Source organism: Carcharodon carcharias, chromosome 4, assembly GCF_017639515.1.
Source record: "Carcharodon carcharias isolate sCarCar2 chromosome 4, sCarCar2.pri, whole genome shotgun sequence".
NCBI classification, from domain to species: domain Eukaryota; kingdom Metazoa; phylum Chordata; class Chondrichthyes; order Lamniformes; family Lamnidae; genus Carcharodon; species Carcharodon carcharias.
Window position 1 is genome coordinate 141,724,726 of NC_054470.1, and position 15,407 is coordinate 141,740,132.

A 15,407-nucleotide genomic window follows, 5' to 3' on the forward strand; every position below is an offset into this window, starting at 1 on the left:
TAAGCGATCCCTCAACCAACAGATCAGATCTAAGTTCTGCAGTCCTGCCACATCCAGTTGTGAGTGGTGGCAGACAATTAAATAATTCATTGGAGGAGGAGGCTCCACAAATATCCCCATCCTCAATGATGGAGGAGCCCAGCACATCAGTGCAAAAGAAGGCTGAAGCATTTGCTACATTCTTCAGCCAGAAATGTTGAGTGGATGATCCATCTCGGCCTCCTCTGGAGGTCCCCAGTATCACAGATGCCAGTCTTCAGCCAATTCGATTCACTCCATGTGATATCATGAAACAACTGAAGTTCCTCAGGGTACTGCCCTCAACCAAACCATCTTCAGCTGCTTCATCAATGACCTTCCTTCCATCATAAGATCAGAAGTGGGGATGTTCGCTGATGATTGCACAATCTTCAGTACCATTCACAACTCCTCGGATACTGAAGCAGTCCATGTCCAAATGCAGCAAGACCTGGACAATATCCAGGCTTGGGCTGACAAATGGCAAGTAACATTCGCGCCACACAAGTGTCAGGCAATAACCATCTCCAACAAGAGAGAATCTAACCATCGCCTCTTGACATTCAAAGGCATTACCATCACTAAATCTCCCACTGTCAACATCCTGCAGGTTATCATGGGCCAGAAACTGAACGGAACAAGCCATACAAATACTGTGGTGAGAAGAACAGGTCAGAGGCTACGAACCATGTGACGAGTAATACACCTCCTGACTTCTCAAAGCCTGTCCACCATCTACAAGGCACAAGTTAGGAGTGCGATGGAATACTTCCCACATGCCTGGATGAGTGCAGCTTCCACTACACTCAAGAAGCTTGACACTGCCCAGGACAAAGTAGCCTGCTTGAATGGCAGCACATTCACAAACATTCAACCTCTCCACCACCGACGCACAGTAGCAGCAGTGTGTACCATCTACAAGATGCACTGAAGGAATTCACTAGGGCTCCTTAGGCAGCACCTTCCAAACCCACCACCATTACCATCTAGAAGGTCAAGGGCAGCAGATATATAGGAATACCACCACCTGGAAGTTCCCCTCCAAACCACTCACCATGCTGACTTGGAAGCATATCACTGTTCCTTTACTGTAGCTAAGTCAAAATCCTGGGACTCCCTAACAGCACTGTGGGTGTACCTACACCTCATGGGCAGTTCAAGAAGGCAGCTCCCCACCACCTTCTCAAGGGCAACTAGGGAAGGACAATAGGTGCTGGCCCAGCCTGCAAAGCCCACATCCCGTGAACGAATAAAAAAAAACTGCTGGCCCAGCCAGCGAAGCCCAGATCACGTGAATGAATTGTAAAAAACATTGTAAGCATTACATTATGCATCATGTAATGGCCCAAATCTTGCAGCAGTAATGACGGTGAAACTGTCAGTATTCAATGTCATTACCTCTCTGAATTTCAGCAATTTCCAGTCATACAAGTAGAGTTAAATGCGGAAGTCCAGAAGTTGTTGCTGGTTATTCTACACTTGCCTACAATATGCACTGTTGGAGGCTCCCCAACCAGCAATCAAGTAAGAATCACTAAATTGACAAGAACTTTTACTTTTACACCAGTATTCTCACTATAAAAACCGTCAATAAAGTGACTCTTTATTGATTGTGGTGTAACTGAGTTTTTAGTAGTGTACTAAGTTATTGCTAAACGCTGGCCCTTAAAAAAACTAATTTTGTATTTGTGGAATGTCAAACTTCTCCATTATGATAACAAAATTCACTTGTTTTTAAAATATTTTTAAAGTTTATAATATTTCAACTTCTACCTTATTCTCATGTGTATATCCCCAACATTTATTTTGCCCTCTATAAAATCTTAACTACAAGTGAAAACAATCAGTGCATTTTACCTTCTAGTTTGCTATGTGGAAATACTTTGATGTGATTAGTTAATTGCTTGCCCTGGTTGATGGCATCACTGTTACTGGATGCCTGAAGATCCCCTTGTCTTAGCACCAGATTCAAACTGACATTGGGAAAGTGAAAATCTACACCGCAGAGATTGCTAGATCTTTATGGGCATCTTCCTTCAAGGGTCAATGTTGGCGCTATTGCTTTACCATTGACTTAGAAATCCGGGCCTTTATATATAACATTAAAAATGATTCTTTTTCTTCTAGATTCCACACCGTTTGTAAAATGCAATCAATGCCAGCACTTCTTTTTGATGGTGGGGTCAAAAAAATCTCCTGAAAGCAGCTACAAAGAAGTAGAGCTGTGGCATACGGCCGCTAAAAGTGACTGTCAAGTGAATCTACCAACACCAAAAGAAGTAATATGCACACTTGTCTTTCACTGATACTTATTGTACTTTTGAACTGTGATGTCTCTCTGCTGAGTCATGTTTAGACTGGTGTTGTTTAGGCTGAACTTCAGTAGTTCGGCACTATTCCAGAGTGGGAAGCCAACTAATGATGATTGAGGGAGATAATGGGGGAAATTTTAATCAGCCCCACCATGCCCATGTTAAGTAGGGGTTAAACAGCGGGGTAAAAATATTCTCTTCACTAACCCCTGAGCTTCTGAATACCAGAGACTGTAGCCAGCGGTCCCTTTCTGCAGCCTTGTACTGCAGGCTTTTCCATTTGGCAGCTAGACAACCACTCAGTTTGGCTGGCTGCTGAGCGTCAAGTGGAGTAAATACATTCTGATAAGGTCCTGCTGTTAAATTAAGGATCTCTACCTTCTTCATATTTCCAGCATTCCCAGCTGCTGATAGGTGTCCCTCATCCCTCCCCTCTCCTTCCCTTTAATTATTCGGGACACCAGCACAAATTTCATGCAATATAAAAACAGCTGAAAATATCTGTACTGTTTTCCTGAGAGTTTCTGACAGCCTTCCAGCGTAACTTCGGCAGAATTTCTTTTTTTTGGAAATATATTGCCTATTGATGATAATTTCAGAATAATGCACCAATTATTTTGAACCTTCGACATCTGATTTAAAATTGTATTAATTCAAGGGCTTGTTCTATGGCAAATCATGGTCCAATATTTACAAAGAGACAGGAGGGATTGTCGGGGAGGGGGGGCATTGGGGAGCTGTTTTGCATTTGCAAAATGAGAAGAAACTCAGCAGGACCTAATTAAGAATTTGTGTCTTTGTTTCATGGCTGCAGCCAGCCCAATTGAGAAGCTATTGGTCGATGGGCAGTTAGGCCTCCAGCATCAGGCCCCAGCCAGGGCTGGGAGAGAAGGGATACAATGATCGGAAAGGCTGCACAAGGGGGGAGATTGGAAGGGCTAGGGTGGAAAGGAGATTGGAGGCTGGTGTCAGTGAGCGGGGAGAATGGTGTTGGTGGGGAGGTTGGAGGGGCAGAATGGAGGTCTCAGTGTGGAGCGCAGTAGCGGGAAGGATCAGAAAGACTTGAGTGGAGTGGGAGTCAGGAGTTTGTGGGGGACATTGGAAAGGCCGAGTTTCCGGGTGATCATATGGTTCGGTTGTACATTGTGGCTTGGCATGGGAGATCAGATCATGGTGTCAGGGATGGGTAGTTTAAGCGATCACGGTAGGCTGTGGGGAAGTGCTCCTGCTCCTCCTGGTCCACAAGTGGAGCTGAAAAGGCACTTAACTTTTCCATTCAGCACACGTACCCCACTTTAGCTGTTGGGTTTCCCAAAGTCCAGGAAACTCAGCTGCATCGGGTTAAACCTAATCTGGAGAAAAATATCTGAGTCACACAGCCTGATGAAAATATTTAAATATGACCCGCCCCTTTTGAGAGGGGTGGTTGTCTGACTCTTGTCTTGTCCGTGTTAAAATTGAGGTTCGAGATGGGTTGGTTTTGGGTTTGAAATTTTTAACACCCCTTCAAACCCAAACCTCTTTGTTTTGGGGTCATAATACCCCCACTGTTTCGCAATGAATTTAGTAGCATTTGAGTCCAGCTTTCAATTAAAGTAGCTGTTTTAAAATCAGTTTAATGACCTTGAACTTTACAAGTTGTGGAAATTTGTTAAATATCTTTGGTTTCAGTTCCATAGATTTTTGGATCAGTATGTTATTGGTCAACAGCAAGCTAAAAAAGTTCTCTCAGTGGCTGTCTACAATCACTATAAACGACTTAACAACAATATTTCACCTAATGTCACACAGCACACTGCGGTTTATGGTGATAGTTACTCCAACTCTTCCAAAGGTAAGTTTAGTTTGGAGTTTTTGGATCTTTACAATTTTCAAGTGTTTCTGGTTAAAATCACCAGTACTTGGGATCATAAATGGCCCCAGCAAAATCAACAACTTCAAATCAGATCTGTTTGAGGCATTAAAATAAAAGGTTTTGCGGTTACATCAGAGAAGAAGATCCCAGGTTCAATCTCTGAAATTAGCTAATTTAGGGTAGCTGTAAATGTTACCTGAACAGGATGGGAACAAAATTAGTTATGGCCGGCTCTCCTGAACACCATAAAACTGGCTCCTCCTGGAAGTATGTTTGGGGTTGAATTGCATCAAACAGCATCCGTCTTTTTTATGCACTATGCAGCCATCTAAGGTATCAAAATGGCAAAGATACCACTGTTGTGGTATCTTTGATGAAAGGACCACAGGAGACTCAGGTACAGGTTACGATCATTTATTCAAGCAATTGCAAGGAGGGCACCATCTCACTGCAGCTTGAGACAGTACTCTGCTAAACTACAAGTGTTCACCATATTTATACATTATTGGTCACGAACAAGAACATCCTCCAGATTCCGATCTTGTCAATATATAGGTTTACATTAAACAGACAAGTCTCTGATACAAAGGTACATGCATCATCTGCCCCTACTTTCACCCAGGCAGAGACCTGCCTTCTTATCTAAGCTGGGACCATCCATCCTTCCCCTATCTGTTGAAGAGCACTCTTAATCTATGTTATTGTCATCCTCTGACTCCAGTCTAACTCCCAGGACCTTGATGGTGATTGCAAACCCTGAGGGTGTACAAAGTTTGAGAGTGTATAAGGTTCATCTGGTTTAACTGTTTAATTGTTGATTTACTGATTTGCGCTGGCCTGCCTATAGATTCTAATTTAAGTAATTCATTCCCTTATAATGAATTCTCCCTTATCATAAATTCTCATTTACTTTCTTCCCCCTAACAGTCCCCCCTTTTGGCCCTTGGCCAAGCCCAAGGTAGCCAACTATAGTGGTACTGTCTATCCCTTTACGCACTGCCGACCATTGATGCTGGCCAGTCACCCATCCTTGGGTTGTAAAGGGTACCGTCAGACCATCTGTATCATCTGGCCATTCAGTTCAGGTCTCAGGCTTATTAAATTCCTTCTTCCGCTGGTAAAACTCCCCCAGCGCCACCTTTTTTGTGATTTCCGGGTGCGATGAATCAAGTACGTTAGATATATAATCAATTTCAATTGAAGTATAACTAAGGAATGGGAGATAATCCGAATCTAGTGGTTTTTCTGTACATTTGAGCCCCAGTTCCACAGGTCCTCCCACCATGTGGAAGAATCTATTTGTTCAATATCCGTCTTTAAGGCTCTAACCTGTTGCTGCTGTGTATATCTGTTGAACCTGTCTCCGAATCGCAGTGAGATGCTCTGGTAATAGGGGAATTTCATAGGAGAACTGGTTCAAATACTGTGTCAGGTTATCCTTAAGGCTTTCCTTGATCTGAATAGCAGTCGTTCCTCTCTTGTATATTTCGACCAGTTCCACTTTCCTTACCCTTGCTGGCGCCTGTAGGTGTAGGCACACTGAACGATTATGGATGCGGCATATCTGGTTACCCCGATACTGGATACTTTCCTGCCACGTGGTAATACAATATCTCCCATTCCCTGCATATGCAACATGGGTTGGTTCTTTTGCAGCCCATATAGTTTCCATTGTACAGTTTGCAGCTGCTTTAAATTCATATTTCGCTTCCTCCGTTTCATATATCAGACGTGCACATACTATTGTGGTGGCTTCTATGCCACACCCTTCTAATGTGGTACTAACTATATTTCCTTCTATGTCTACTGCATATGGCGGAATATCGTGGTACTTAATATAGTAATCCCCCCGCAAAACCCTAATATTTTCTACTCTATATAATGTTCTGCTGGGTGTTGACATAGGTATGACAGGTATTACTAATACAATGCCCATTAGTATATTACTATTCACTATACATTCAACATTCATTCTATATACGCATGTTAAACCTCTGAGCTGGCCACCGGTCAAGTCATGATCCTTGTGCTGTGAAAGATTAAATAAATGCTCATTTGTTACCCATAAAGGAACTACCCCTTCATTAATCTGTCTTCATTAATCTGTCTTAAATTCTCTCGGGCTTATTCCAGTGCCCAAGATCCATAGGTGCTGCAAACATCATTTCTGCTTGCTTCATCTGAAATATTTTTCCCTATTTTGTTATGAATTCCTTGTCCCCGCTCTAGAATCTCCTTAAGCTTAAAGCTCAGGGTACAGATCTTCTGGTCAACATTTGCCAGGTTCTGAATTAACCACTGATGTCCCTATATTGAATATCGTGGCGGCATCATTTATCAGGCCGCACTTAACGTGGTTCTCTCCCAAGCCTGGTCAGATCTCGCTGTTGAACTGAGATGCTTCAGTCATCAGCTGGCCCATATATAGTGCTCGAATATGGGTTGAGCACCACTGGGGCGGGGCAATTCTGGATATGTTCAAGACTACAGGTACCAGCTCATGGTGTACATTATCATACAAAACTTCTGATTAACCAGTCAGTCCTGGATGCATAGTCGGACAAGGTGGGTCAGTCGATGTAGTTTGAGGGGCTTCAATTATCTCTACTCGGACTGTGGAAGTAGATGTGGAAGGTGACTGGATAATGGTGGACCTCCCACGCCCAATCTGAAGCAAACCCTTACTAAAATTCAAAAGCACTTGTTCTCTTACTGTTACATTTATCATTCCCCGTTGCGTGTCACATTCGGCACTGTCCGTGCTATACCAAAGTTCCTCCTGCGATGCGGGATGAGCAGTGATGATCCCGTCCTTGTTGCCAGTACTGATATGCCTAGGATCGTAGATCTGTGGAGACATTACATCGACTCCCGTTCTCTGGGTTACCGTTTGGTAAATTGTCATGTATCTTTAACTGTGTGTAATGCCTCCATTTATGTCCCGTTCTCATATCTACAAGTTCGCATGTATCACCTGTCATAATTACCTCATATGGTCCATGCCTGTTTGCTCCAGGCTCACCTTGACCATCACCTTATTCCCCACTTGGTCCATTGTTGCTCTTTGGATTTGTCTGTTTCCATTTCCTCAATCACCTGTCGGTCTCTGACTTCCTTCCTTAACTCATGCAATTGCTTACTTATTTTCCTCACATAGTCTCGCATCCTTCCTTTTAGTGGTCCTACATCTCCCACTCCTACTATCATTCCCTCGGGTAACTGCATTGCTCTCCTTGTCATTATTTCAAATGAGGTGAACCCGGTGGTCCTCCTTGGGGTAGCCCTAAGGGCATTAGAATATTGAGCTGTTCCCTGTCTCTTGAATTGCTTTTGTGATTGATGTTTTTTTTAAAGTTCAGTTCATCCTTTCCACCATCCCTAAGCTCTGTGGCTGGTAGGGAATGTGGAATTTCTGTTTAAGTTTAAACTAATACATTTCTTTAATGACTCTTCCTGTGAAATGAGTTCCCTGATCTGAATCCATCTGGATAGGCACCCTCCACTCCTTCCAATCTACTGTCTCCTGCTGCTGTCCCACGTCAGACCTCAATTCCTTAAACTGCCGACACAACTCTACAATGCACCTTCTTATCCTATCTTTCAATGGCTCAGTATCTTCACTTCCAGTGACGGTTCTCTCTGTGAGCCGCTTAACTCTGTCTGTCATCATAGTGTTAATCCTGTGGCCTTACTTTTTGTACCTCGCAGGCACATTAATACAATCAGTAATACATCTATTTAGCCTTTTTCCAGCTTTCCCTTTACCTGTATCCATCTTGTGGCAAATTGTTGTTAAGTATTATTTCTCCTTACCTTTCAATTGCCTGAACTATAGATTCTACATAGTATCATCTCTCAGTTTTTTTTTGACCATGATCATCCTAAGATTCTCGAGTTCAGTTTCTCTATTGTCAACGAGGATATCTCTCTCTAGATCTTTGCTTATCTTCCCCTGTGCATTTCCAATGTCTCAGTTGATGGTCAGATTATCAAATTCACTTCCCTTAAAAAGTTTGTATATTGTGTCCTCTTTCTCTAACTCTTTCTCCTATTTGCCACATAACATTTTACACATGCAACATCTACCATCTTATCTTGTTCAGGTTGCCTGGAGAGACTTTAAAATAAATAAAATATTCTCATAACAGTTTCAAAAACAGAAATCAGGCATTGACATGTTTGCTCCTTATCTTCTCAAACATCTTATTGTCTCAAAAGTAACTCAATAAATTGTGTCTGACCCGTTTCTTTTAGAATTATCCCAGATTCATTAACTCGGCCAAAAATTGGATTTCTGCCAAACTTTGTCAAGGTCTTGAGCTTAGCTTCATATTTTGGGAACAGATTTACAAATACAAAAGCTTGCAGCATTTGAATTAGTGCCAATTGTTGTCAAACCTTTTAAAATGAAAAGTCTCTTTTGAGAAATTATCAGGAACCAAACCTCAAATTTTAAACTTTGTAGGAAATGTAATTTACACTATCAAAATTAAAACTACTTCTTTCTTATGTGTATTGATTTGGATTCAAGTTATAATTCCCATATGTTTATCGATACATTCTTTATCTTAGATAGCATCCTAATGATTCAAAAGTAATCTTCAAAACTACACTGCACTTTACACCTCAAGCCTTGTTCCAACTTCAAATAACAGTGTTGTTGGGATGCAGATTTCCTTTCATATTTAATTCATCTCTTCAAAAGAAACCCCCTTTTATCCATTGGAACCACTTAGACCATGTGTTTATGCCTTTTAGTTTTCCTAGAATTCCTTGAACTTCATGTAATCTTTTATTTCCTTCAGAATTTTAGAATACTAACTCATATAGTTAATGCAACTCGTTTGTATCAATCCCAATCAGTTTGGAAGCTGATGATGTTAGTCTGCAAGGGGGTGGTACAAAGGTTGGTTAATCTAACCCTGTCTAGCTTCATGATATCTTCAAATCGCGACCCTTTTTGCCAGAAATCTCAACTCAAACCTTATACTCAAAACTTTGGAATGTTTTAGTGTAGTTTTCCTTTAATCTAACATGGGGCTTTCAAACCTAAAATGCCGAACTACACATACGAATGACAATTTACGGAAGAAAACACATCAAAGCTCACATACAAATGCTTCCTTGCACACAAACGAACATACATTTAAAAGTATGTATTTATATTCCTGTATCCTTAATGACTTAAAACTCTCATATTCTAAATGAAACTTCAAATAGCAGTGGGGGAAATAAAGGGATCTTGAAGGCTCCACCTATAGGGATAATCAAACTGACGAAAGCTCACGTTTCCCCTGCCTGTCAGTGTTTATTAATGCCCCTAGGGTTACCCCCCTTTTCTATCTTTCTTTCTCTCTCTCTCTCTCTTCAGCACTAGCAGCTCTTGTAGCGGACCTTTCGGGTCCCAATCATCCTTCCACATTTTCAGGAAAATCTCGTCATCCCGCACGGGATGCGGTTGTCCTGAAAACTGTACATAAGTCTCCCACTTTCGCTCTGGATAGTCCATTACGGACTCACCCTTCTTCTGTACTATGGATGTTATACACCCCCAATTCATCTCTCGTTCCCCCAAAGCTTCTTTACCTGCCTCCTCAAAGTCCCTGTGCAGGGCTGTCACCTTCTCCCGATCTGGGACGTCCCTAGGTTTCTTCCAGTCATCACTCCTAAACTGTAGGGATAATCTTCCCCAAATATCCCCTGGGCAATTCGCCTACACCAATACGTGAGTGTGGAGGGGGTGCATTGCATGGAAATCTTGCATTTCCCACAATTTGGTACAAAAATCTGGGTTGTTATGCCCAGGTTTAAGTCTTGGCAATTCTTTAAGCAAAACCTTCTTCTCCCCCGGGCTGAATGGTATGTGCTAACCTTCTCTATAACCCTCCAAAATTCCTCATCCCCTCCCCACCCGTGGGCCCCCTTACTCTCTTCACTTTTTAATTTGCCTTTCCTGACTTTATTTTTCCTAATGGTTATTGCCATAGGGCCATGGAGCGGTTGGTTCATATGAGGGCGGAACTGCCTCAGCTCCTTCATAAGTTTCTCCTTCGGAGCTTTCCACCTCTTGATCAGTGTCACTGCAGGCTGCTGCTGCCACTGTTCTGCTCTGTCCTGGATCTGACTTTGTTTCTTTCTCTCTAATCAACTGGAATTTAGTATTATCCCTTCTGCACAACTGTAGGTACAGTGTGATAATAACCTCATCCCTTTCTTTTCCTTATCCTTTTTTTTGCTCTAACCACCCTCTTTTTGTTCTCCGGCGGTTCCCTGTGGGTTCCACCCCTCCTTCTGCATTTTAGTGATTATTTTTGACTGTTGTTCCACCATGAACCTTGTAATGGAGTCTGCGGTTCCCCAGTCGAGTTCCATAGCGCTATTTTGTTTCCCTGACGGCATTCTATTCTTATTTTCCGTATATCTCTGTGCGGTACGTTCGCACAGTCCTAACAACTTAGTTATCTGAGTTTTAACTGGGGTGTGGCCTCCCTGCGCGACTTTGGCTAAAGTTATATTTCAAACCATAACCCACCAACACGGCTCTCCCTCCTCTCAACTGGGGTCTGGCTTCCCTGCGTGGCTTCGGTTAAGGTTATATTGCAAACCATAATCACGCCAGTACGGCTCTGCCTCCTTTTACTGGGTTCCGGCCTTCCTGCACAGCTTTGGCCCCACTAGCCTGTCTGCACAGCTCTGCCTATTACCCCTAGTGCCTCCTATCTCCTGTCCTGAGTCCGCCTCTTGATTCTTTGATACTTGACCAGAACGTTCTCGATAGGCTTGCTGCACTAACTACGGTTGGTAAATTAATATACTCACCCACTTTGCAGAGATGTCCCAAGGATCTGATCCAAGTATCCTGCCGACTATGCCAAATTGTTGTGGTATCTTTGATGAATGGACCACAGGAGACTCAGGTACAGGTTACGATCGTTTATTCGAGCAATTGCAAGGAGGGCACCATCTCAATGCAGCTTGAGACAGTACTCTGCTAAACTACAAGTGTTCACCATATTTATACATTATTGGTCACGTACAAGAACATCCTCCTGATTCCGATCTTGTCAACATGTAGGTTTACATTAAACAGACAAGTCTCTGGTACAAAGGTACATGCATCATCTGACCCTACTTTCACCCAGGCAGAGACCTGCCTTCCTATTTAAGCTGGGACCATCTGTTCTTCCCCTATCTGTTGAAAAGCACACTTAATCTATGTTATTGCCATCCTCTGGCTCCAGTCTATCTCCCAGGACCTTGCTGGTGATTGCAAACCCTGAGGGTGTACAAAGTTTGAGAGTGTATAAGGTTCATCTGGTTTAACTGTTTAATTGTTGATTTACTGATTTGCGCTGGCCTGCCTATAGATTCTAATTTAAGTAATTCATTCCCTTATAATGAAATCTCCCTTACCATAAATTCTCACTTTCTTCCCCCTAACACCACCTTAGTTAAGTGGTTTGTGTGTGAACACATACCTAATGACTACTTGCAGCATGCCAAACGGGCAGATCATAACATATTTTGATTTTAATTGACAGTGATTTTCCATTTTGGAACTTTACACATCAGTCAGCACCCTGCAAGATAGAGTAAAATGTGGCAGTGAGTGTCCTGCAATATGTTTGGGTGATATGGCTTTCATGGTTGAATAGCTGCATGTGTGTTTGAGAAATGAGTTGAGTGTGAGGCTTGCAAGAGTGCTCAGTGTGTGAGGGTGAAGTAGAACATATAAATGTCAGGTATGAATCCTGATTGATAGAGATTGTTGGTAGGTTTTTTTAATTGATTCATGGGATGTGGGCATTGCCAGGCAGACTTTGCATTTTTGATGAAACCTCATCCAAGGGTGGGATGAGATTTCCATTATTAAATGAAAGAAAGAGAAAAATCTATGGACAGAATTTTTAACACGTAACAGCTCTCTGCCTTCAGGGAGCTTTCACCCACACCCTTTCATCAGTGCCCGCCCTCCTCCCGCCTCCACCCCAGCAGCGCTGAGCTTTCCAGCACGCGCTTCATGCTGGCTAACTGTTAATTGGCCAGCCAGTGTGAAATTGTGGTCAGGGGCCGATCGTGGTTGGCAGTCCATTCCCCGGCCGCTCCTGGGCCCACCAATCACGCCTGCCCGCCGACTAAAAATCCTGCCCTTTGTGTTCGTAGAGATCAACTGCGGACAGGTTTGTGGCTCTTAGAATGAATAGTTTTGCCAACAGTCACTGTCCATGCCATATTGTGACAGATTCCTTCTTAGGTATGATACAAAGCCTGCTTATTTCCATGAAACCATTCCAGCATAAGTCAACAGAAAAAGAGGAAGGAAGGAAGGAAAGCATTTTTTTAAAATTCCGGAAAGTTTGTTGAATTTTCTTAAAAGTATTCAGTCTTTATCACATTGGTGCACATTACATTGCAGGTCACAGATCAAAACTGTTCTGAATACCATTCACGAGGTCACATGGAGCCATTGCCAATTCAAAGTATAATTTCAAGTGGTTTGCACAAAACAAAATGTGCCAAATGTCTAATGGCCTGAGATAGGAGTGACCACTAAAAGTTAAAAAAATGTACTGCATTCATAAAATTCTCCTTGTTCCTAAATTTCTAGCTCAAACGTCATGTGCTTTAACTGTGGTGGGGGCTGGGAGAAGAGGCGGAATTGTTGCTTTATGCTATTATCTAGAGAAATTTGCTTTGATGCTTATTTAAGAAGCTACCAATAATATGAGGCGAGGGTAAGTTGGGTAGGATTACTTCTGTTTATAGTTTTGTTGTTGGATTGAGCGACATTACAAAATAAAGCTTTTTAAGGTGTTCATCTATATTTTCCGGACAGAACTGCTTCAGTTAACAAGATTGATTCCACCTTCACCTTATTTATCGCAACAGTCATTACCAAAGAGAAGCTTCCGAAAGAATTTTCGCTCTGATGATGACACTGCTCATCTAGACAAAAGTAATATAATTCTGCTTGGACCAACAGGCTCAGGTATAATGAAGTTTCAGTAGGATCAGAAATAGAAATCTAATTATTGTATCATTTTCATGTTGTCCTGTTTCAGAAATTTGCTTTTGAAAATAACATAGGTTCATATCAAGTTTGGGTAAGAATTAATCTGGCATGAACGTTGAAAAAAAGTTGCATTTATATGGTGCCAAGTCTCTCAGAACAACCCAAAACCTTCACATCCAGTTAATTATTTTTGATGCTAGCACAACAGCCATTTTGCACATGGCAACATTCTAAAACAGCAGTGAGATGAATGATCCATTATCTGCTTTTGATGGTATTAGTTGAGGGAGGAATGTTGTTTAGGACTCAGGAAACACTTCCTGCTGTACTTCAAATAGTGTTATGAGATTTTTGCATGAAAACCTGAATCATTGGTAGACAGCACCTCCATTTAACATTTCATCTGGAGTCTGGCGTGTCCATGCAGCATTCCCTGAAATGTCTGCCTAGTTACTTGTTTGGTCAAAGAATGGTACCTGAATTTACAATCCTCAGATTCAGAAGCTAATGTCAGTATCCACAAGAATTATAATGCTATTTCCAGTTTCACACCAGGAATGGAATTAAATCCTGTTATTTGCATTCCTTTGGCGCAAGTACAGTAGGTTAAAATTGTACTGTGTGATATGAGTAACAAATGCGCTAACATGCTTCTATGAAACCCCCTTGTCCTCTATGTTAACTAAGACATTGATGGAATAGTCCTGAAATCAGCAAAGTCCAATATCTGGTGGGAAAAACAGTAGAGTGCTCATCTTTGACACATTTTGCCATTAGCCTGGCCGTTTTCTTCCCCCCACCCCCACTGCACCCCCACCACCACCCCCCACCCCACCCCGCCCTATTTTGCACTGTGTTTGTGTTCAAACTTCAGTCAGTGCAGCCATGACCCCCCACTTTGCACTGTTGCTCTTGTCCCGATGTTGCCCTCTCCCCCTTTGCACTGTTGCCCTGTCCCGAGGTTGCCTTCTCCGCCTTTGCAATGTCACCCTTGCCCACGAGGTTGCCTTCTCCCCTGCCACCCGTTGCTCTTGGCCCAGCATCACAAACCAGCCATGAAGAAGCCACTGTGGAGACTTACCTGTGCACCCCACCCCGAATACGTGGAGCCACTGGGATCATCGCGAGTGCTGCAAAAGTTGTGTGCAAACACCTCCGAGTTCCCCTCAAAGTTGAGGCCACCTGGTTCACACCTTTTAAAGGCAGTTATAAATCACGCCATCATGAAATCATGCTGACGTGTGATTTAAATTTGACATGGGGATATGATTCTGCTGTGTGGCCACAATAAGTAGATGCAAATTTATTAAGTTAAGTTCCCCAAGTTTGACAGCGGGAAACACAGCCCGCCATTGAAGGGAGAATTGGACAATCGTCTCCTGGATTTATGTCGTGGGAAATGTGACTCGGGCTTTTTTGTGAGATTCTCTGATCTTGCCGTTGAACCCTCCCGTCATGATCAGGCATGGAAGCCCCAAGCCATTAACCTAGTTAAAATAAATACCTTAGTGCCTTTGTTAAAGTGGTATAGAGAAATTTCATATGAATACTTAAAATACTCAGTGCTAATGGGCGGAATCATCCCAGATTTGTACTATGTATGGTAGCAGGTGGGGAAAACAATGTTTTACCCGTCAGCCGTTTATGGCTGTGTCTCGTGCTATATTATCCCAATCCCGCCACATTAATTTTGCATTCCAGGAAAACACGTCATTTTGATGGTGGGCGGGCTCCGATGCGCCTGCCAAGCTGTCACCTCACCGCTTCATCGCACCAGGTACCACATTTAAAGTACAGCCATGTGCACACCTATCAGTTCTTCCAGCCCACGACTGCTGCAAAGAAGACATGGCCTGGAAAGGCAAGAAGACTGCAGCCTCCAGGTTTAGTGACACATCCTTCGAGTGCGTTTTAGATGTTGTGGAGGCCCACTGTGATGTCCTCTACCCTAACACTGGCTGCAAGAGGGCAGCAACATTACCACTCCGACTGGTAGGCGATGGCAGTGGTGACCAGCACCATGCTGCACAGAAGAGGTTGGCCATCCAATGCAGATAGAGGATGAATGATCTCATCCATGCTGCCTGAGTATGGCAACCATCTCATGGCTTTAAAGTCACACTCTCAAGCCCATCAGACATTCACTGGCATCTCACTCACTGCCAGGTCAAGGGACATCACCGCCCATTCTCACACACATACCCTCACA

General features: G+C 42.9%; 1 protein-coding gene across 1 annotated transcript in view; it reads left to right on the top strand.

Moving 5' to 3' along the window:
* LOC121276795 (ATP-dependent Clp protease ATP-binding subunit clpX-like, mitochondrial) overlaps nt 1-15,407 on the top strand; it is a 78,419-nt gene that overhangs the window by 26,748 nt on the left and 36,264 nt on the right. The window contains exons 3-6 of the mRNA XM_041185341.1: nt 2,146-2,297; nt 4,002-4,164; nt 11,016-11,102; nt 13,022-13,174. Of these exons, the coding sequence (XP_041041275.1) occupies nt 2,146-2,297; nt 4,002-4,164; nt 11,016-11,102; nt 13,022-13,174 (555 nt within the window). The remainder of the gene's footprint in view (nt 1-2,145; nt 2,298-4,001; nt 4,165-11,015; nt 11,103-13,021; nt 13,175-15,407) is intronic.